Source organism: Monodon monoceros, unplaced genomic scaffold, assembly GCF_005190385.1.
Source record: "Monodon monoceros isolate NGI ecotype Baffin Bay Population unplaced genomic scaffold, NGI_Narwhal_1 Super_Scaffold_21, whole genome shotgun sequence".
Taxonomy (NCBI): Eukaryota; Metazoa; Chordata; class Mammalia; order Artiodactyla; family Monodontidae; genus Monodon; species Monodon monoceros.
The window spans coordinates 10,829,329-10,853,650 of record NW_021703778.1 but is presented as its reverse complement, the minus strand read 5'-3'; the positions used below and the strand labels follow the sequence as shown (position 1 = coordinate 10,853,650).

Genomic DNA, 24,322 nt, shown 5'->3' with positions numbered 1-24,322 from the left:
GCCAATGAAATTTCGTGTTTGTTTTGCCTTATAATGTTTAGAAGAGAAAAGACAGACTTCTTCCCTTTTTCCTTATTTGAAACGTAGGATTTATACAGTTAGGCTATGTACTATGCTTAACCTTGGAGAGGGTTCATGAGGACCCAAGTAATATCACTGGTCCTAAGGCACAAAGTATTAAATTCCATTTTAAGACTTCCCAGTGTTCTCAAGTGCTTGTGGGTCACAAAATAACAAGACTCCACTTAAGCGAGCTACAAGAGAGGCTTCTGAAGACATGAATTTCAGCATGAATGTTGTATTTTCAGACTTGCTTCTTCCACCTTTCCCAATAATGCCCTCATCCTCTGTCACGGCATGAGAGTTATGAGAGAGGATTGTGGGACACATAATATTGCCATAGGGAGAAGTAGTTTCATTTTTGTCAAAAGGCACACCCTAGTTGGGCTTGAGATATTATTGCATTATTTCCTTGATGCCAGAAGATGGGAAGAGGCTTTTTTTGGGCTGTGTTGGGTCTTCATTGCCACGCATGCGCTTTCTCTAGGGGCGGCGAGTCGGGGCTACTCTTTGTTGCAGTGTGCGGGGTTCTCATTGCGGTGGCTTCTCTCGTTGCGGAGCTCGGGCTCTAGGCATGTGGGTTTCAGTAGTTGTGGCATGTGGGCTCAGTAGTTGTGGCTCATGGGCTCTAGACCGTAGGCTCAGTAGTTGTGGCTCACGGGCTTAGTTGCTCTGCGGCATGTGGGATCTTCCCCAACCAGGGCTCAAACCCGTGTCCCTGCATTGGCAGGCGGATTCTCAACCACTGCGCCACCAGGGAAGTCACTGAGGCTAACTTTTTAAAATAGATAGACTCATTGCCCTCTTCTCTTTATTATCTGAAAACATCAGGGAAGACATACCCAAGATGGGAAGAAGTTGCTTCCATGAATACCAATAACAATTCTTTTTTCATCCACTGTCCACTATCCTGATGGCCTTTTCCCCTGATATCCATATTCTCTATGACCACAATTGACTACATAATTTGTGAGGCCCAGTACAAAATGAAAATGTGGGGCTCCTTGATAAAAAATTATTAGGCATTTCAAGATGGCAGAAGCAGAGCATTAAACCAAGTGTGGGATCCTCTGAAGCACGGGGCCCTTTGTGACTGTACAGGTAGCACGCCCAAGAAACTGGCTCTCATTCATGAAGGCTCCTCCATTACATCTAACGCCTTCATTGTCCTAATGGTCTTAGAGATCGGAGAGAGTTAAAGCCCATACTCAAGGCTAAAATGAGCCTGATAGTTGCTTCGACAACTGGTAGTAATGGTTGTAGTTTTCATCTCTTGCAGAAAAGACCAGACAGGGTTTAGATGCTGAGCTATCTTGCCCACTGAGGTTTAGAACTCTTCTTATGATCATTGTTATTGAATTCATGGAGCTAGTTATGAAGATGGTGGGGAGTGTGGTGCTGGAGGTGGGGTTTTATCAGATAGTCCAAGATGTAGTTCAAGATGCTTGCACCATCAAAGGAAAGTCTATTTGGGGGGCAACGTGGCATTCTCCACTCTCTTTTTCTACTACATTGTGGGTTTTTTTGAGAACTTTTATTTAAAATATTTTTTCACTGAAGTATAGTTGATGTATAATACTGATATTATATAAGTTACAGGTGTACAATATAGTGATTTTTAAAGGTTATACTCCATTTATAGTTATTATAAAATATTGGCTATATCCCGTGTTGTACGATATATCCTTGTACCTTATTTTATACATAATATTGTACCTCTTAACCCCCTGCTTCTGTTTTGCTCCCTCCCTCTTCCTTCTCATCACTGATAACCACGGGTTTGTTCTGTGAGTCTGCTTCTTTTCTGTTATATTCACAAGTTTGTTGTATTTTTTAGATTCCACACATACGTGATGTCATACATTTCCCTGTCTGACTTATTTCACTTAGCATAATACCCTCCAAGTTCACCCACATTGCTGCAAATGGCAATATTTCATTCTTCATTATGGTTGAGTGGTATTCCATTGTATACATATACCACATCTTCTTTATCTATTAATCTGCTGATGGGCACTTAGGTTGCTTCCATGTCTTGGCAACTGTAAATAATGCTGCTATGAACACTGGGGTGCATCTACTATGTTCTTGACTTCTGCTTTCTCCTAGCCTCTCAAATTCTGTTTAATATGAGGGGAAGTTGCTATCACTATAAACATTTAATATTCACAGACAAAATAATTTTAAATTATCTGCTAACACTTTTAATATTAAAAAGAGTGATAAAACCTACTGGGTGGCAGAGTTTTTTCCTTTGAATGTTTCTTCAGGAAATCCTTTGGAGAAGGTACTTCAAGTTTTGCTGGTCCCATAGTTTTCATTGCAGTTTTAAATTTTTGCTTCTCATCTTTTACAGCTGCCTTAAAAACTGATACATACCTAAAATTAAAAGAAAAAGTTGTAGCATTTACATTTCTAGTAAAAATTATTTAAAGTTTATATAAAGGATATACATTTCTAATTTATATATATCTATATTCATTTGGAGATAGCTGTAAAGCAGAATTATCTGAATTATCTGAGTCCATCAGGCTTAGGCAAGCTAGATGGAACCTGTGCCCTAAGAAAAACGTGCCAGGATAAAGATAGTCATAGTATTTCCTTATTATCCTTTGAATATCTGTAGCATCTATAGTGATGTCACCTCTCCCATTCCTGATATTGGTAATTTATGTCTTCTCTCTCTTTTTTTTTTTTTTTTTGCTGATAAGTCTAGCTAAGGGCTTATTAATTTTATTGATTTCTTAAAAAACCAGCTTTTCATTGATTTTCTTTAATGTTCACGTTTTCCATTTCAATGATTTCTGCACTGATCTTTACTATTTCTTATTTGGAGTTGAATTTGCTTTTCTTTTTCAAATTTTTTTTTTTTTTTTTTAGTTTCTTAAGGTACAAGTTTAGATATTTGACTTTAAACCTTTATACTTATCTAATAGAAGCTATAAAATTAAAAAAATACCTTTTTAATTCCCTTCTGATATCTTCTTTGGCTTAGGAGTTTGTTTAGATGTGTTTTGCTTAATCTCCAAATATTTGGGGATTTTCCAGATACCTCTTTGATTTCTAATTAATTTTTACTGTGGTTAAAGAATATAATTGTAAAATTTCAATCCTTTAAGATTTTCTGACACTTGTTTTATGGCACAAAGCATAGTCTATCTTGGTAAATGTTCTACATACACTGGAAAAGAAAGTGCACGCTGCTGCTGTTGGCTGGAGTGTTCTATAAATGACAATTAGGTCAAACTGGTTGGAAGTATTTTCAAGTGTTCTAATAATCATTGAAAGAGAGATGCGGAAATCTCTGACTATAACTGTGGATTTGTCTATTTCTTCTTTTAGTTCTATCGGGTTTTGCTTCATGTATTTTGAAGCTCTATTAGTAGGTGCATAGCATTTAGAATATCTTCTTGAAATACTAATCACTTCAATATTATGAAATAATATTCTATATCCCTTTTAAAATTCTGTGCTCTAAAAATCTACTCTGTCTGATATTAATATAACCAGTCCACATTCCTTTGATTTATGGTAACAGCATTTTTCCATTCTTTGACTTTTTACTTACTTGTGTTTGTATTTTTAAGGGGATTTTCTTAGGGAAGGCATAGAAGTTTTATCCTTTCAAAGGGTTTCATTTCTTTGGTGTATTTAGACCATTCACATTTAATGTGATTTTTAAAATATGTTTGTGTTTAAATTTTCCATCTTGCTATTTGTTTTCTACATACCCCATTGCTGGTTCTTCCTTATTTTATTCTGCCTTATTTTTTGTTTTTGTTTTATTTTGTGGAAGTTCTAAGGTTTACAATATACATGTTTAACTGATCACAGCCTACCTTCAAGTATTATTATGTCACTTCACATAGGACATAAGAACCTTACAAAAGAATACTTGCATTTACCCCTCCCCCACCTTTATCCTAATGTTATATGTGTGTTATGAAACCCGTAATTCATTGTGATTACTTTCCCTTTAAAAAGCCAAATAAATTAAAAAGAAATTCAGAAATAAATTTAAAAAGAAGAAACTTTAATATTTACCCATATATTTACCATTTTATGTGTTCTTTATTTCATTGTGTAAATCCAAATTTCCAACTCATACCCTTTTCTTATGCATTATGGACTTTTAAACTTCTGGCTTCCACTGTTTCTGATATTTGCTGACCTACTTTCTTCCTCTGTATGTAATGTTTCTTTTTTCCTTGGCTGTTTTTAGGATTTTTCTCTTTATTACTGGTTTTAAGAAATTTTATGTTAATGGCCCTTGGTATGGTTTCCTCTCCCTCCTCCTTCTCCTTTCCCTGCTTGGGGCTCATTATGATTCTTGGATTTGTGGATTTAGAGATTTCATTAATTTTGTCAAAATTTTGACCATTATTCAAATCTTTGTTCTGTATCTCTACTCTCCTTCTGGGACTCTAATTACACTTGTATTAGGTTGCTTGACGTTGTCCATAGCTCACTGATTGTTTTCCTTTTCAGTTTTTTTTTCTCTCATTTTCATTTTGTATTGTTCTAGTATTACTATGTCTTCAAATTCAACAATATTTTCTTATTCAGTGTCTCAGCTGCTGTTATTCCCATTAAGTGTACTATTTTCATTTTAGACATGGTATTACTTATGTCTTCAAGTTAGATTTGGGGTTTTATTTACCCTTCTATTCCTCTCCATACCTTGCTCATGTTTTCCTCTGCCTTTTTGAACACATGGAGAATATTTAAAATAGTGGTTTTAATCTCCTTGTCTACTAATTCTCTCACTGATGTCATTTCTTTGTCTGTTTGTATTGACTGATTTTTCTCTTGGTTATACATTGTATTTCTGGGTCCAGGAGCTTTCAGTCTATTTCTGATTTGGCCCTACCACTGAGGCAATATATTTCTGAGGGCACTACTCAATCCCTTGCATCTTAGGAGGAGTTTCCACTCTGGTTGGTGGGAATATAAACTTTATCTGGCTCTGCTGCCTTCTGTTGGCTATTTCCCTGGCCTTGGTAGTTTCAACATACAAAAGTACTGTCAACCAAAGACTTCAGGGAAATTCTCCTGCATACTTCTATCTTTCTCTATATATGTAGTTCTTTCCTCTCTGGTACTCTTGTGCTGTGAACTCTACATGCCTTGACTACCTCAAACTCTGAACTCTGTTTCTTTAACTCAGAGAAACTGCTGGATTTTGTTTTAATTTCTCTTTCCTGGACTTTTGTCTGGAGATTCTCTCCAGAGACTATGTTGGGACAATTGTAGGGCTTGTTTCCCTTCTCTTAGGGATGACTGCTCTGTGTTGCTTGTCCAGTGCCTGAAAAACCATTGTTTTACATATATTTTTCTGGTGTTTTAGTTGTTTAAGGTGAGAGGGTAAATTCCACTCTTGATTGGAAGCAGAAGTTCAGCTGTACCACTTTTAATACTTTGTATTCTCATCTTACTATGTAGGTAAGTTTGTGTGGAGAAACATTCAATTGTTTTTTGCTTTTAGAAGACTTTCCTTAATCATGAACTAAATGTCTGGGAATTAACTATGGTCCAAACTGAATGAGCTCACTAGATACCATCAGGAAATAATGTTCAATCCAAATCTGTGCCTTGAAATTCCCATGGAAGTTGGAATTGGCAGATATGATCCCTTAATAAAATAACTTCCTCTGCAGTAAAAAGGAGTGCGTATACTCTCACCTTTTAAAAATCTGCAATCTTGTGATTCATTACACTATTCTTTGTGAGTTGAAAGCTTACCATCTGTTATAGAAAACAAGATATTCTATTCTATATGAATAATAATTTTTTAATTTTTCCAAATTACAAAAATTTTTTTAAATGATGAAACTAATGTAATGGTATATGTCCATTATATCTCAACAACAGCAAAAAGGAATAAAGATCTAGGTTCCCTCCATCTCCTCAATTCATTTTCCAGAAAAAATTATGTTTTCTATATCTCTATTTATGTATGAATTGTAACTTGATTTTTAAAACTTAATATAGGGGCTTCCCTGGTGGCGCAGTGGTTAAAATCCGCCTGCCAATGCAGGGGACACGGGTTCAAGCCCTGGTCTGGGAAGATCCCACATGCCACGGAGCAACTAAGCCCGTGTGCCACAACTACAGAGCCTGTGCTCGAGCCCACGAGCCACAACTACTGAGCCCATGTGCCACAACTACTGAAGCCCGCGCACCACAATGAAGAGTAGTCCCTGCCCACTACAACTAGAGAAAGCCTGCACACAGCAACGAAGACCCAACACAGCCAAAAATAAATAAATAAAATAAATTTATTTTTTTAAAAACTTAATATAATGTGATACCCTTCCATGTTAGTACACATAAAGCTTACTTTCTTTTCTTTTTTTTAATTGCATCTTTAAATTCTATAGCACTTTACAATTTTCAAAAGTTTCACCCACATTGTTTCATATAATCCCATAATAATCCTTTTTTCCCCCACCCCCTATATTACCCTTCCCCCCTTCCCTCTCCCCATTGGTAACCACTAGTTTGTTCTATCTGTGAGTCTGCTTCTTTTTTGTTTAATCCACTAATTTGTTGTATTTTTTAGACTCCACATATAAGTGATATCATACAGTATTTGTCCTTCTCTGTCAGACTTATTACACTTAGTATAATGCCCTCCAAGTCCATGCATGTTGCTGCAAAAGGAAAAATTTCATTCTTTTTTTTATGGTGGAGTAGTATTCCATTGTATATATATACCACATCTTCTTTATCCATCCATTTATTGATGGACACTTAGCTTGCTTCCATTATCCTTTCTTTTCAATAGCTGCATTTTATTCCATTTTCTGGATAGTGTGGTTTTATTATAAAGATCCAGAGGGTGACTTTATTAGACAACTGGCCTTACTTTCTACTTTTTATTAGATGTGGGCTATAGATTAATTATTCTAAAACTAAAGTTATCTTCAATAGACGTATCATACTTGCACTTATTTTCTTGCCAATAGTCACCACATAGTCATATTAAATCTGTAGATACACAGTTCTAAAGCAGTCTATCTTAAAGAGCACACAGAGGACTACAGACCAAGAGTTGGTACAGTTTGATAATGCTTGTTTGAGACTTTTTTTATCCTAATGGGTTAGATGAACATCTGGTTAACTACTGTTCTTTGTTTGCTTTGTTTTAAATGTCAGGCCAATATTATTGCAGCACTGGTCAATTGTGTAGAATTTTGGGACCTAGGCTGCTCATAGCTCACTGTTCAACTGGAAGAGGGTGCCCTTCATCCCACTTTGATTACATATATCCATTTTCTAAATTATCATTTAGCATCTGCATCTCTCATTAGGGTTTTCAATAATACATGGTTTTACTGTTAACCAACATTTTAATGTTTATCTTCCAGTTCCCCAAGGAGCCTGTAACCTCTGAGGTAAGGGAGATCACAGTGCTGTCAACTGTTGGTTCCCCCAAGGAATCCACCTCTTTGTGAAAGCTGGACGATCATTTTGCCAGTCTTGCAAAGAGCTGCAGTGAGCTTTACTGAAGCTGGGTTTATAACTCAGTGATGCAAACAAGGCTCGCAGCTTAATATATTTCTTTCTTAGCCTGAATTTGTACTGCAGTAAGGGGATTGGGTAAGGGCAAGTTTGTGTTACTGTGGTGAGAAAGAATTGGTTAAATGTTTTATTATGCTCTGTTTTTTATAAATTAGTGTTTTGCATGCATGACATCTTGTCAAATTAAAAACTCATGGCTGTGCTGACAGTGTAGCCTAACTTCACCCTAATGCAATGAGTTCTTTGCCATCACATTTGGATGCCTTCTATTCCTTTCACCGTAGGTTAGTTTTTTCTCCTAACTCCTTCAGAGTAAACCAAGTTTGTGCTGTCACTCCAACATTGCCCAAGGGCAATGTTATACACTAATAGGGGTTCAGTAAGTGCCTGCCAAATGAATAAAGATTTTTCCTATAAAATTTCTTGAAAAAGTCACCTAGATGCAGTAAAGCTTTTAAATTTACCAAAAAACAAAACGCCTATTTAATAAACTATCTTAACATTCAAATACAGTATTCTATGGAAAATATAATCAGCCAGTGAGTTATACAGAGAAACTTTATCTTGTACAATGTACAGGAATTTTCGACCAAAAGTCCATTCAGCAATAGTTAATTTGAACACTTCTCATAAACTCTGCAACTGTACCATATCTTACTTTGAATTCCTATTTCTAACTTCTACTAGATTTTGAGAAGCTAATGAAAAACAAAATAGGTATTGGTTTGGTTAAAAACAGATACTCAAGCTTAAAAGTGGAAGGATCTGCCCTCTTGTTGAAGATGTTATGCACCCCAAGCAATTACTAGTATTAGATGTGAAAGACCTTAAGGATTATCTAGTTCATTTAGTTTGTTTTACAGATCAGAAAACAAATGAAAATGTATTCATGATCACAAAACCAATTAGTTGCAGAGCCTGTTTTTTTGTTTTTTGTTTTTAGCCCACTGCTCTTGTAATGCGGTTTTGCCTTGGATCAGGAAAAAGAGAAAGGTAAAAGCTGCAAAAATCCTAGGAGGAATGAGATTTTCTCTATCAGTTACCTTCTTTTCTCCCTATAGAATTAAGTAAGTGCTAAGTCCCAGGAGACTAACTGGGATGTTTACTGTGTGGTTTCCTTTTCGAAATTTGGGGGATTAAAGGGGGTCCTAACACCTACATGAAAATCTTAACTCAATGACATATTTTTGGGTCTCTATCAATCCACTCTTCCTTCATCAGATCAAGAAAAGACCTTATGAGGGACTTCCCTGGTGGCACAGTGGTTAAGAATCCACCTGCCAATGCAGGGGACACAGGTTCGAGCCCTGGTCCAGGAAGATTCCACACGCTGTGGAGCAACTAAGCCCGTGTGCCACAACTACTGAGTCTGCGCTCTACAGCCTGTGAGCCACAACTACTGAAGCCCGTCTGCTACAACTACTGAAGCCCACGCGCCTAGAGCCTGTGCTCCGCAACAAGAGAAGCCACCTCAGTGAGAAGCCCACGCACAGCAACAAAGAGTGGCCCCCGCTCGCCGCAACTAGAGAAACCCTGCATGCAGTAATGAAGACCCAATGCAGCCAAAAATAATAAATAAATTTAGTTTTTAAAAAAGAAAGAGGGCTTCCCCGGTGGCGCAGTGCTTGAGAGTCCGCCTGCCGATGCAGGGGACGCGGGTTCGTGGCCCGGTCCGGGAGGATCCCACGTGCCGCGGAGCCAGCGGCTGGGCCCGTGAGCCATGGCCGCTGCGCCTGCGCATCCGGAGCCTGTGCTCCGCAACGGGAGAGGCCATGGCAGTGAGAGGCCCGCGTACCGCAAAAAAAAAAAAAAAAAAAAAGAAAATGACAACTTGGTTTAAAAAAAAAAAAAAGACCTTAGAAACTACCTCATCCACTTATTTTGTTTCACCAATCAAAAAACTGAGGCTCAGAAACAAATAGGAATTTATACTTGACAATACTCTTGGGGAAAAAAAATAAGTATTATCCCTTTATACAGGGAGCAGTAGTGTAGTCAGAAACAAAACAATTAACTCCTGAAACCAAGTTTCAAGTATCCTAACACAGGATAATAAAATTGTGATTTTCTCTTTTCAACAATAAGAAATTTCAGGCTATGTTGTATGCCACATCATACATGCACAATTAAATTACAAACAATCACACACGTATTAAAAGGAGGCTAACATAAGAAAACGGCCCTCTCACAGCACCAGGCTGCCCTCTCTGTGAATTGTGAGATGCTAAATACTTATATTTTGCAAACTCTTATTTAATAAGTTGTCATCCAAGGCTACTTCATTGAGACAAAAATACACGTTCTCTCGTTTTGAAAGTGATATGATGCTTATTTAATCCTGAAATGGAACAGTAATTCCCCATTTTTGTTTCAAGTGGTAATCTTTGCTTACGTACCTAGGAGGCGGGGGAGGTTCCTTCCAGTCACTGGGTATGAGGTTATAAATGCTCTCAGAAGAGCACGTTGGATCCATGGCCACCAAATGAGTCCTTAAAACTACTCAGCTTTTTTCCTCATTATACCAATATCTCCATCCCTTTCTTCATCGCTTCCCCTTTCCTCTCCTACTCTCTTGCCTTCTCAAGGAACTAAGGCTTCTCTCTTTCACACAATTCCCCTTTGACGTCTTCTTAGCTATCCTCTCTTGAGAAGAAAATAAAATCTCTCTTCTATTACTCTTGGGATCACTTAGCGTTGTTGACGGCGCGACTGCCCTGGAAACAGTTACTAGGCAACGGGGAAGTGGAAGGTGGCCCTGCAAACTACCTTTCCTCTCTTCCCTCTCTCCGCAGCTCCTTTTCTCTCAGAGAACTTCAACCTGAAAACCACTGTTTATATGTACCTTTGGGAGTAAAGGGGTGAAGACTGGCGTCCCCGTAAAAATGTTGCTCTTTCCTGTTTCTGTGTATTTGGAGAAAAAGATAAACTCTAGCAGAGATACGCGCGGCATCGAACCTGGCGTGCTGGCGTCGCACACTAACATTCTTGTGCGCAGGTGCCTACCCGGTGGGGGCGGGGCGAGCGGCTGAGGCCACGCTGTCGCACGTCCGACGTCGGCAGCGGGACGAGAGAGGGAGGAGCCCGAGGAGAGGAGCAGGCTCGGGTGGGTGGAGCGCGGGACGAGTCACTTACCCGGTGCTGGGCTGCTCCGGCCGTGGGCGTGGCACGAGGACGTGGAAGCCGACCTCGGCGCAGGCGCAAAGGCCGCTGTGCGGGAGCCGGGTGGGCCTAGCGAGGCCTGGGCTCAAGGCTGTGGGCCGTCCTGGGCGGGCGCCCGAGGTGTCGGGTTGCAGCCCGAGGTGGCACTGGCGGCTCCCGGACGCTCCTTCCCATTTCCTTTCCTTTCCCCCGTCTTCTCAGTGTGATTTTCTTGGTGAGTTATTTGAGGAGAAAGGGAAACTGTAGAAACCAGTCCGTTCCCATCGCATGCCTTTCCAGCTCCGTGCCTTCCCCTTTGCACTGCTCGGCGGTGATCCCAGCGCTCTGTCCGCGCCCGCCTTCCAGGCTGCTTATGTCCAGGGCTCTTGCCGCCACCTGTGCGGGCGCGCCCGCGCCCCGCCGTCCTCCCGGTTCACCTGTCGCGGCCCGTCCTCCCCTGGGCCACCTGCCTCGCTTTCTCCTGCACCTCGCCCCTTCTCCGCCAGTTTACCTCTTGATCGGGCCTCTCCTCTTAGGTCTTTGTTTTTTAAACGAGAAGCCTAAACTTGAAGGAGAAGCCTTTTGAACGGGCCCTTGAGTTGTTGCCTTTTTTTTTTTTTTTTTTTTTTTTGGTGTCCCTTTTTGAAAACGATCTTAGAAGAGGTTTTATTCCGTTTGAACCATTTGGTCTTCCGTGAACCTACTTATTCGCATATGACTGCTGAAGGAAGCTCACCATCCCGAGGCTTTGAAAGACATTTTGGCAATATGGTTCTGAACCAACCTTATAGAGGCCACTCTGCCCGAAAGGGGACTAAGGATGCTCCAAGATAAGAGAAGGCCAGTTTTGGTCATCTCACTGCCAGGGTGCTCGGTGGAGGGATTAAAACAGCCTGGTGGCTTGGTTAATTTAAAAGGGTTTGCTGAATGTGTGAGTCCTTATCATCTTGGGCTCTTAGTGAATTTCATTAGACAAGAATAAATTTAGTTTTTTCTTATCCAGTTGGTCAGGTTTATATTTTTTATTCCAGGCGTTTAACAAACATTTTATTTCAGATGATTGGCACCTTGTGGGTGACGCTCCTGTTCTTCACATCGGATTTTCTGTTTTGAAACAAAACAGTTTATATGTATATGCCACTTTGCCCTTTTCCTTTCCACTTTGAGTATTTTACGTTTTTGGGTTTTTTGCTTAGCATGTATAGAGAGAATAATGTTCTCTATATATGCTAAGATTTGAACTAAGGACTCAGAATGATAATACCGTTAAGCCAAGTGGACAGTCATTGGCCAAAGTTTATAAACTTTCTAATTAGAAGGAACGCTTTAGGACTGTTTATGTGAATCAGTTCCTAAAAGAGCCAATAAAGGCAAAGCATGATTTCTGCAGTTAGTAAGCACCCACTGGCTTTAGCTAGTCTTGACTTTCTGCTGTTACTGAATACAGTAATTTCACTGATGTCAGTATGTTTATTATGGTTTTAAAAACACTAAACAGAATTTAAGGTCTCAATGTAGTGTATTCAGTGCACCGTCTTAATGAAGTTGTTAAATCATTTGGAAAGGAACTTTTTTTCCTTTAGACACTTGGTCTGTAATTCTTCTTGCCTTTTGAAAGTATGTTTACAAAGAATGCATTTCTAATTTTTATAATTCCCTCAAAATGGCAGTCCTATTCAAGGAAATGCCTATGTTCAGTATGTCCACAGAGAATTAGTATTGGTGTACCATCAGAGGTGGTGAACTTTTTCTGTAAAGGGCTAGATAATAAATATTTTAGGCCTTTGCAGCCCAGATGGATCCTTTCGAAACTACTCAGCTCTACCATTATAGCTCAAAAGCAGCCAAAGACAATATTTAACAAATGAAAAAAATGAATGAGCAAAGTTTTGTTCCCATGAAACTTAATTTACAAAAATAGGGGTGGGCCAGATTTGGCCTATGGGTTGTAGTTTGCACAGACCCCTTATATGAATGAATGGTTGTACATACAAATTAGGTTTTTTTGCTAAGTATTATTTTAATCTACTTAAATGAATAAAATGGGCAGAGGTGGGAATATAAATAGGACAATTGGGAGGAAAATAAACCCTTTCTAAAGACATATTCTTTACAATATTTTTCTAAGTTATAGAATTGCAAAGGGTACTTAAAGAGGCTTTTGAATTAGATACGCAAGACCTTAAAGATATCTAACAGCGTAAGACTACCAACAGGAAAGGCTTAGGCAGCTTGATTCTAAGATAAAGGCAAAGATGAGTGGTGAACTTGGAAAGTGCTTTGATTGTAAGACCCCTGTGATCACCACATGGCACTGAAGTGTGGTCCTTCCTCCTCGCTGTTTCAGTCAGCTGACTGACTGAAGGCTTGTTAAGAGGATTTTTACTTAGTAGTCAGAAGCAGCAAAGCTTCTAACCTTCTGCGGGTTAGTTTATATCCTAATATATTTGCATTTTTTTCGTATTACTTATGGGAAAACAATTTATTGTAAAAATGCAGTAATTTTTTAAGAATTTTAAAAAAACCTTAGAATGTCTTTCTTCATAAAATAGTGGACTAGATTTAGTCATCCTTAGAAATTATTAATAGAGATTGTATTAAAACAGGATGACAAGTATAATCATGGCATAAATATTTTCAAAAGTTCATTGAACTGTAGCCAGTTCTCATCATGAAATAATTTTTGAAGTGCTACGCCTTATTTTGGGAGAGTAATAACAAATATTTTAAATGGGTAACAAATGCTAAATCATTTTCACTAAATAGATTTTGACAATTTCCCAGAAGTATTCTAGGTAATTTTATAATGGAATTGAAATTTTCTGGACTATTTTGGAAGTAAAAATAATGGGTTTAATATGATTTTGGCTGATTATCAATCATCTAGTGGTAAATGTAGGAAAATATCACTGTAAATAGTTTCCTGAAAATTAATATGTATTTCTGTTTTCAAAGTGTATAACTTTGTTATCATTCTTAGGAAATAATTTAAAAACCTTTTAAAAAGTGGTTTCTGTACTTTTTTTCCTTGAATTCTTCAGTTTTGATAAACTTGCCACAGGAAAATTGTTAAATTTCATACTTTGAGGTCACACAGTACTTAAATTAATAGGTACATGTGGACATTCTGTTTTTTAAAGTTCTTGCTATGATACTGACACATCACTGCCTTTCCATTTATCTGTTTGAATGGCAAGTGCCTTTCATGTCAAAAAAGTGTCCATTGGAACTAGTGGGTCAAAAAACTCCACTGTAAGTGATAAGAAAACCTATTTTAAAATTATTAATGTATAATGGAGTGGTATATATCTTCTATCCCCTGAGAAATTAGAGAGTTTACAAAAATATTTTTTGTGTAGAACTTGGCTCTACAAAAAATATTTCAGAACATCAATGATTCAGTAAAACCTGAGTACTTAATGATCAAGAGATTTAGTCTTTAAGTACTGTTTTTGTTTCTTGACACTTATGTGATTGACTTGCATTTAATTTGAAATAGTTTTGTTCTTTGGCTGAAGAAAAATTGCCTATTCATAACCCCTTTACTGAAAAACGTATTAAAATATAAGTAAATGGGGCTTCCCTGGTGGCGCAGTGGTTGAGAGTCCGCCTGCCGATGCAGGGCACGTGGGTTCGTGCCCCGGTCCGGGAAGATCCCACATGCCACGGAGCGGCTGGGCCCGTGAGCCATGGCCGCTGAGCCTGCACGTCCGGAGCCTGTGCTCCGCAACGGGAGAGGCCACAACAGTGAGAGGCCCGTGTACCGCAAAAAAAAAAAATAATAATAATAAGTAAATGAAAAAGTCTAATAGCATGGTTTTGAATCATAAAGGAAAATGATATGCAGTTGGTCCTCACTTTTCACAAGTTCTATATTTGTGAATTCTACTCGCTAAAATTTATTTATAACCCAAAATTAATACTTGTAGCACTTTTGCAGTCATTCATGGTCTTGTGCACAGTGGTGAAAAATTCGAGTCACGAGATATGCATTCCAAACTGGAGTTAAACAAGGTGATGCTCTGCCTTCTTGTTTCAGCTCCTACTATAAACAAGTGTCTTTTGAATTCTATTTAAGTGCCACATTTTTTGCATTTTTGTGCTTCTAGCTGGTGATTTTGCTGGTTAAAATGGCCCCCAAGCAGAGCGCTGAAGTGCTACTCGTGTTCCTAAGGCACTAAGGCCACGATGTCCCTTACAGAGAAAATGTGTGTGTTAGATAAGTTTCCTTCAGGTGTGTGTTAAAGGCTGAGTTCAATGGTAATGAATCACTATGTATATATATTAAATAAGATGTCTTTAAGCAGAAACACACATAAAACATTTTGTATTGATTGGTTGGCAAAAATGTTGTGACCAGAGGCTCACAGGAACCTAACCCTGTATTTCCCCTAGGAGCAATGGTTCAATATTCACTAATTCATATTCATGGTGACATGATAGAATATAACTACCATGAGTAATGAAAATTGACTATATTACCTCTTAAGTAAAAATGCAGTTTCCAGATAAAAGTTACATGCTGTGGGCATTATTCCATCTTCTCTTGTCTTTTGATTGGCTTACAGTGAATGTTGAAACCCTAAAATGAGTTTGTGGCTAAATGTTACAAAATTTAGTATGTAGCTTCTTTAATTTTCTTTAAAAATGCTAATGTTAGAGCAATTAATACCTGCCTTCTGCTAGTTTCAGGAAGATTTTTATGGTGAAGTAATACTGATACAGAATTAATAAGTTGAACTGTCACAATTTTCTACTTTGAATTCATATAAAACAAAGGAAGAATAAGGTTACAAAAGATAAGGTGAAGTTAACATGCATAATGTTTGTGTTACAGTCTTCTGCTTTTAATGGAGTTGATGTTAAGCATTGTAGCAACCAACATAAAGTGGAAAAGATCAGATAAAAGATTTAATGCCCATAAAAACAAACCAGCTACTCAGGTAATACACAATTATTACCAATATAGACCTCAGAAAGTTATGCATTGGGAACTAACAAAGAAGACACTCTGTGATGTTATAAGCAAAAGCCACCTGAATAGGAAGTTAATCAGGCTGTTTTATACAGTGTCCTCAAAATAATGTGGTAACGAAGAGTTCCAGAATAAAAGTAGTTTAATAAAAGAAATTGCTGATAGGGTTCAAGTGTACAGTTCTCTGATCCTTGGTTTGTTTCAGGGAAAGGATTAGACTGTGCTTGACAAAACAGTTCTTGATTCACGGATGAGTACCCCTGTTTTCTCTGAAGGTTTATAAACAAACCAAACCATAAAAAAATATGCCTAGCTTTGTGCCTAGATATTCTGATTCAATTTATATGTTTTTAGTCTATTGTCATTGAGTGACAGTGGTTAATATTACTATATAAATGGTCTTATGTGCCAACCACCATGCTATATGCTTTGAATTTATTATAAAATCATTTAAATAGCCAAGAGGTACCCATGTGTGGCAGACACTGTGCTTTTTACAGGAGATATTATTGCATCTAAATCATGTAGTGATTCAGATGGATAAAACAACCTGAAAGAATAATTCAGATACTCATTTCATAGCCTCAGTCCACTGATCACTAAACATACAGTTAAATCATTGAAAGTTTTAGGTGTCGTGTGAAAGATTTATATTTATCATTTGGTTATGTTGTCTTGTATATTGCTTTGTGGCAGAAATTCGGTACTGTCTAGTAAAACTTTTTTTTTTTTTTTTTAAGTAAAATTTGACCTGTCTTGCATACATTTGTGTTTTAATGGTGAGTATATTTCCAAAGACAGGGATTTGACCAGTATGGGGAATTACAGAGCTTCTCCGGATGCCAGAATAAGTTTGTCCTCTTATCATTGGAAACATTCCTGAGTTTTTTTGCTATCACTCTGGAGTCTGAAATTTGAGTTAAGTCTCTCCAATGATGACGTTTATAGGACAGAAATTAAAGTGATGGTCCCATGCAGAGAAGGTTATAGATATGTAGCCTTTGACTTTGCTGCTGATTATCAATTTTTCTTAAGTATTTGCATAATGTTATATCTTTCACTAGCTTTTTTTAAGGCCTTCAACACGAAAAAGATGTAAGAATGATTCTTAACAGTGTGCGTGTAAAAGGCATGTAAGAAAGAAAATGTCATACCTTTGCCCTATAGTTTGGAAAATTACTTAAGCATCTTATTTATTTATTTTTATAAGCAAATATTTTATTCTGGTTTCTTGTGAATTCTTTGACTAAGAAATTTATGAGTAACATGATAATCTATCAACATTTTCATATAACTAAAGAGAAATTAAATATAAAGAGTATTGTTCAGCTTTTTGTTCAGCAAGTAAATAGCATTCCAACTCCAAATAATCCTTATTTACATGGGTTATAAACCATGAGACAATTTTCATTATAGGAAAATAAATACTAATTTGATTTAGTATCCTTTTGAAAAAGCATCTATGATACGGCATTTTCTGAATAAAGTGTTGCTCATAGTTACAAATTGTTAAAGTTTGGATTACTCAATGTCTTGAGACTTGAAAAGATTGTTAAAAGGATAATATGAAATAAATGAGAATTTGGGTTCAAATACTTTTTTAAATATCCCATAAATTTGGAAGAATGTTAAACAGTGTATGTACTGGGGGTGTGGTTATACTTAATCCTATTGGGATAGTCTTTTGAAATTAGTAACCAAATGTCTTTTTTGTTTGTTTTTATGTTTGAAAGGGCCAAAGCCAGTTTTTAGGTTGGCTTGCGCAGAAAAGTGAAAAGAGAATGCTCCACTTTAACCGATGTCAGCATCTGAAACAAATAGCTCAGAAATGCTTTTCTAGTACACATGTGAAAACGGATAAACATGCACAGCTATTTCTTTCAAGAACCTTTGCACTTGCAGAATTAAGGAAGTCATGGCACTCAATCTACTCTCTTGTTGGAGACAAAAATATTATCCTGATGGGACCACCCGGTGCTGGGAAAACAACAGTAGGCAGAATAATAGGTCAGAAACTAGGTTGTTGTGTCATAGATGTGGATGATGATATCCTTGAAAAAACCTGGAATATGAGTGTGTCTGAAAAATTGCAGGATGTTGGTAATGAGCAATTTTTAGAAGAGGAAGGAAAAGCTGTGTTAAACTTCTCTGCATCTGGAAGTGTGATTTCCCTTACTGGGTCCAATCCACTGCATGATGCTAGCATGCGGCATCTGAAGAAAAATGGAATAATTGTTTATCTGGATGTACCTCCAATAGATATAGTTAGTCGTCTAAAATTAATGAAAATAGATAGGATTATAGGTCAGAATTCTGGAACATCTATGAAAGACTTACTTAAGTTTAGAAGACAGTATTATAAGAAGTGGTACGATACTCGTGTTTTATGTGAAAATGGGGCTTCCCCGGAGGAGGTAGCTGACAAAGTGCTGAATGCAGTTAAAAGATACCAAGATGTGGACTCAGAAACATTCATTTCCACAAGACACATTTGGCCTAAAGACTGTGAACAGAAGGTCCCGACGAAATTCTTCAGTGAAGCTGTGACTGAGGGGTTAGCTCCTGATGGTGGACTTTTTGTTCCTGAGAAGGAGTTTCCAAAATTAAACTTTGGGGAGTGGAAAAGCCTCGTAGGAGCAACGTACATAGAAAGAGCACAAATACTCTTGGAAAAATGTATACATCCTGCTGACATACCTGCTTCCAGGTTGGGAGAAATGATTGAAACTGCTTATGGGGAAAACTTTGCCTGCTCAAAAATTGCCCCTGTCAGGCACCTGTCAGGCAACCAGTTCATCCTGGAGTTGTTCCATGGACCAACGGGATCATTTAAAGATTTGTCTTTACAGCTCATGCCCCATCTTTTTGCACACTGTATTCCACCAAGTTGTAATTACATGATACTTGTAGCCACCTCAGGAGACACCGGGAGTGCAGTCTTAAATGGCTTTAGTCGTCTTAGTAAGAATGACAAGCAAAGAATAGCTGTGGCCACATTTTTTCCTGAGGATGGAGTAAGTGATTTTCAAAAAGCACAAATAATTGGCAGTCAGAACGAAAATGGATGGGCAGTAGGTGTCAAGTCAGATTTTGATTTTTGCCAGACATCTATAAAAAGGATTTTTCAAGATTCTGATTTTACTGGCTTTCTTACTGTGGAATATGGAACAGTGTTAAGTTCAGCTAATTCCATAAACTGGGGCCGACTGCTTCCCCAAGTAGTTTATCATGCTTCTGCATACCTTGATCTCGTTAGCCAAGGGTTTATTTCTTTTGGAAGCCCAGTCGATGTGTGTATTCCCACAGGAAACTTTGGTAACATTTTAGCAGCAGTGTATGCCAAAACCATGGGAATCCCTATTCGAAAATTTATTTGTGCTTCTAATCAGAACCATGTTTTGACTGATTTTATAAAAACAGGACATTATGATCTAAGGGAAAGAAAATTAGCACAAACCTTTTCACCAGCAATTGATATTCTCAAATCTTCAAACCTGGAGCGACATTTACACTTGATGGCTAATAAAGATGGACAATTAATGACAAGATTATTTAATCAATTAGAAGAGCAGCATCACTTCCAGATAGAAAAGATTCTAGTTGAGAAAATTCAGCAGGATTTTGTAGCTGACTGGTGCTCCGAGGGAGAGTGCCTAGCAGCTATTCACTCTACCTACAATACTTCCGGGTATATTTTGGATCCACACACTGCTGTTGCAAAAGTAGTTGCAGACAGAATGCAAGATAAAACCTGCCCAGTGATCGTCTCATCTACAGCTCATTACTCAAAGTTTGCACCTGCTATCATGCAGGCTTTAAAGATCAAAGAAATCAGTCAGACTTCATCAAGTCAGGTTTATTTACTGAGTTCATACAATGCATTACCTCCACCTCATGAGGCTTTATTGGAGAGAACAAAACAGCAAAGGAACATGGAGTGCCAGGTCTGTGCAGCTGACGTGAATGTCCTGAAGAGTCACGTGGAAAAACTAGCACAAAATCACTTCATATAGAAGTTTTCTGAGTTAAAAAAAATGTTCTGGTGATAAGCATGCAATAATTGATCACAAACGTAGATTTGGAATACAAATGACATTTTGTTTTTTATGTAAATATGTATGTCTATATGTAGATCTGTTATCTTTCGGAATTTCAATAGCCTAATCTCTAGATCTGAACATTATACCTACACGTGCTCCTTGGATCCTTAATCTGGAAGTGACATAAAGGTAGCGTAGTTCACAGACCCTTGTGCGGTGCTTGGCACTCATGAGGGGTCTATCAGTTTCTACTCCCTCACCCCCACTTTTAAGCAGACCAAAATGTCTGGCATTCAATCTGGCAATTAAAATATTTAAGCATAGTTGTTCCGTAGTACATCTGTAACCATTGCCAGTTCTCTATTGAATAGAAAGATAATTTACCACTCTAATGGTTAACTTCTGTGGAGGAAGTAGTAAGCTCATCTATTAAGAAAGGGCTAGTAGTGTTTTTGACTCTCCATTTCGGACTCGTAATTAATTATGTGTATTCTACGCCACCCAGATTAGATAAGTGCTCTGGCCTTCACTCCCCTTAAGATATGTAGAGTTAAGGTGATGTAGTTTGAAAACCAAGACACAAGATTTAAATCCACAATGTAATAATCCACAGAACTACTTAATAGTGGATACGGAAATAAAATTGTGTATCTATTTCAAGAGAAAAGCTTTCCAAAATTCAGAGTATTTGAATAGTCTTCATGGAAGTATGTTTCTAGTTCTACCAGTTTTCCTGTATTATTTGGACTCCATTCCTATATAATTTGTCTATGGTCTCTCTTTTCAATGAACATTGTCTTTTTTGGTAACTAAAATCACATACAGTTGATGCACATATTTAGTTTTTCCTTCTTTGTAGTAACAATACATTATAAACGTGATTTACATTTGTGAATTTCCTGGATGTTTTATTTCTGAATTAAAGATTATCAGTGAAAGGACCTATTAGTGTAATGGACTACTCTCAACCACAAGATGGCATTCCTAACATAATTTGTCTTTGCTGATAACATTCTGCTTCATTTTCTGGGAAAGCTACCTCCATAAACATATTATAAGTTGTCAAGAAAAAATTGTAATTGTTCAATGAGCCGAAGCAATCTGTTTAAAAATTTTAAAAATTAAACTAATTATGTTAACTTTGGATCTATGGCTTCTAAAATGTACATTTTAAAACCAAAACTTGAAAACTAAGAGCCGTTACAAGAAAATAATGGAAGATTCAAAGTTTACTTATTCACGTAGGTCTTAGTTATTTTATCATTTGCTTATAAGGATATTTGTTTCAGTAAATTATATGTTTAGAAAACGCATGTAAATTTTCCTGTGTGTATGAGAATGCACTATTTTTCTGAAAGTGGGAGGGACAGTGTTTAAAAAAAAATGACATGGGGCTTCCCTGGTGGCGCAGTGGTTAAGAATCCACCTGCCAATGCAGCGGACATGGGTTCGAGCCCTGTTCCGGGAAGATCCCACATGCTGCGGAGCAACTAAGCCCGTACGCCACAACTACTGAGCCTGCGTTCTAGAGCCCGCGAGCCAAAACTACTGAGCCCGCGAGCCACAACTGCTGAAGCCCGTGCGCCTAGAACCCGTGCTCCACAAGAGAAGCCACTGCAATGAAAAGCCCGTGCACCGCAACGAAGAGTAGCCTCCACTCGCCACAACTAGAGAAAGCCCGTGCAACAAAGACCTAACACAGCCAAAAATGAATAAATAAAATAAATCTATTAAAAAAAAAAGACATGATTTTTGTCCACAAGAACTGTAATTAAGGAGACAACATGTAAAATTAAATCATGTATTGATACAACACAGAAGAGTTACTGCAAGTTAGGCCATGAGTAAGTGAAAAATGATACAGTCAAGAGCTGTAGGATTACCATGGACCAGTCAGAAAAGGCTTCACAGAGGACATAGAAACAGAGGTAAGTCCTGAAGGATGGCAAGATTTTCTAGGTGAAAAGGAAGGGGAAATACATTTTAGGCAGACAAAGGAAATAGGTATGGTGAGTTGTTCAAGAGGGTACCTGCCTTTATCTGTGGTTGGTTTGTTCTCTGTCCAAAACTTACTTCATGCCTTCACTTTTTCTTAAAACCAACTCTAGCCCTTCCCTCTCAGCTAAAAACCTTGCCTCAGTCAAGAGGAACAAGCCAGCAGTGAAGACATGGTTTCCCACCACCAAATGTCTGAATCTGCTGTACCTGTTTCTCTCCTCGCCTGCCTCCTGCTGGGTTGAATTGGGTGGTATTCCTTCAGGTGTGTCTTGGCTTCTGTTCCCGTCAGGGCGCTCACATCACTTGCTTCATCAGTTCTCTCCTCTGCTGTTTCTTCAGCCTCCCCCCTCTGATGGAACCTTTCTTTCTATGCCATTCAGATGCTCTGTTTTCATATCTTATAAAGCATAAGAGCAAAACAAAACTCTAAACATCCACATTTCCCCCCATCTACTCTTTTATTTCTTTACATTCCATTCAAGACCAAGCCTTCAAAAAGAGTTGTCTGCATATATGGTCTCCACTTTCTTACCTCTCATTTTCTCCAGAGTATGTAAAGTACACTTACAGTTTAAGGAGGAATAATAAACAACCATGTGCCCCACACCTTGATGAATAGACCATTCCTCATCTGTGACACCCACTGTGGCTCCTCTTTGATTACATTTACTTCTCTCCCTCAGAGGTAACCACTATCCTAAATTTTCTCTTCATCATTCCCTTGTTTGTATTACAATTTTGCACTGTTTAGTTTTGCCTCTTTTTAAATTTATGTAAATGGAATCATACTATATATATTCTTCCATGACGTTTTATTTAAAAACTTTAAAATTCATCCATGCAGATGAGTGAAACCATAGTTCATTAATTTTTATTACTGTATAATATCCTATAGTATGAATACCATAATCTATCCATTTGCCAGTTAGTGGACATTTAGATTGTCTAATATTTATATGTTCTTGTGTCCAATAGGTATACTGTTTTGTAAAGTTGTGTTGAAGGCTAGTGAAAATGGACTTCCAAACATTTGTGATTCTTTCTAATGTTGTAAAAATAGATTTCATATCTTGGCTGTATTAAAATAAAAATGTATGGTCTGTTTATGATATGAAAAATTATTATCAGTTCTTAGGCTATGGTTATAATTTCTACCTTATCTTTGAAATTATTTTACCACGTCAAAAAATATAGTGAACTTGTAAGATTTTTGAGAAAAAAGAAAGGAGATTTTTAAATTACATGTTAATGAAAATTGTAAAATATTTTTTCATCAAAATCGAGTTTAGAAGGTAAAAAATTGTTCTCTTTGAAGTTTTTGTTAGATTTTAATAGCAACTCACTTTCAAAAACAATCACGGCAAATACTGTTTCTCTCAATCCATTAAAAATTGCCATTTTTAAAAATGGAAACTTTAAAATAGATATTCCAGAGCTCAAAAGAAATGCTAAAATAAGAAAAAAATGCTAGGAATCATTTTGAACAGAAGGTAAAAACATTTTTAAACAACAACAAAAACTCTTTTTGGCACTCTTTAAGGCACAAATATCAATGCACGTTGATGTTTAAATCACTCAACTTTATTTCAGATTAAACTAGGCTTGCTTGTATTCATGGCAACATTAAACTTTAATTTATAACTATATGCCCAGCAATAGGTTTTCTTTTGAAGCCACGTAAAAAAATACTGTTTGGGGTATACTTGACAGCACACACCCCAGATTTGCAATCCATGTTGTAGTATATCATTTTCTTTAAAATTAGAGAACTTCTAGGTTTTCAATATTTTTTTTAAATATTTATTTAGGCTGTGCCAGCTCTTAGTTGCGGCACGTGGGACCTAGTTCCCCGACCAGGTGTCCAACCCAGCCCCCTGCACTGGGAGCGCGAAGTCTCACCCATTGGCGTGCCAGGGAAGCCCCTCAATATGTTTTGTTTGCAGCACTTACTATCTCATGTTCTCATTGAGTCATTCACTTGCTTTCTGTGCTGCTGCTGGTCTTTTCATCTGACATTTTTGTCCATTTATGACTTACTTTTTTAATGACTTTACTGCCACTTTAGTGGTCCCCAAAAGCAATTCAATGATGTGACCTGGGTATTGTTTCTGGTGCCAACCTCTAAAGTTGATTCTCTGGTTTTCTGGAGATTCTTTGGTCCATTTATTATCTTTTAATAAATTTATTTTAATTTAAGCTTAAACTTGTTCGGAGTAACTTCTGTTATTTGCAATTAACAACCCTGCTTAATACAGTTCTAAGTGATGATTACAAGTAAAATTAGTGAGATTGGCACCAAGTGATATAGAGTAAACATTTTGAGCTGGGCAAAAATAAGTTAAAGCTTTCGGTGGAAATTGACTGGTTATATACGGTTACAGGAAAGAGTATTGTATATTTTATTATTATTTGTAATTCTGTGTTCTACATTGTTTAATCAGTAAAAGTCCTAGTAAACTTATGTATACACACACACATTTTTCAGAGAGCCAATTATTACTACCACACTGAATATATGGCAAACACATGACTTCACCTTTCTAAAATCTTAAAATTTTGGAATTGCAAAACATTTAACCCATGGGTT

The 24,322-nt window shown here is 37.4% G+C and overlaps 2 protein-coding genes across 6 annotated transcripts in view; one reads left to right on the top strand and one right to left on the bottom strand.

The window, feature by feature from the left end:
* ENKUR (enkurin, TRPC channel interacting protein) overlaps window positions 1–10,552 on the bottom strand; it is a 50,084-nt gene extending 39,532 nt beyond the window's left edge. For 3 of the 5 annotated variants that reach the window (XR_003795749.1, XR_003795748.1, XM_029236442.1), the window contains exons 1-2: window positions 9,981–10,396; window positions 2,294–2,439 (exon numbers count right to left, since the gene is read on the bottom strand). Coding sequence is in view for 3 of the 5 variants with exons in the window: in XM_029236442.1 (XP_029092275.1) it covers window positions 2,294–2,439; window positions 9,981–10,057 (223 nt within the window). In the remaining 2 variants the exon portion in view is untranslated. Of the gene's footprint in view, window positions 1–2,293; window positions 2,440–9,980; window positions 10,397–10,426 lie in introns of those variants that run through there. The other 2 variants (XM_029236444.1, XM_029236443.1) reach the window with 2 other exon arrangements.
* Window positions 10,553–10,833: 281 nt separating this feature from the next.
* Window positions 10,834–19,781, top strand: THNSL1 (threonine synthase like 1). The gene is made up of 2 exons (XM_029238517.1): window positions 10,834–10,957; window positions 17,431–19,781. The coding sequence occupies exon 2, from the start codon at window positions 17,479–17,481 to the stop codon at window positions 19,708–19,710; it is 2,232 nt and encodes a 743-aa protein (XP_029094350.1). The 5' UTR covers window positions 10,834–10,957; window positions 17,431–17,478; the 3' UTR covers window positions 19,711–19,781.
* Window positions 19,782–24,322: the final 4,541 nt, after the last annotated feature.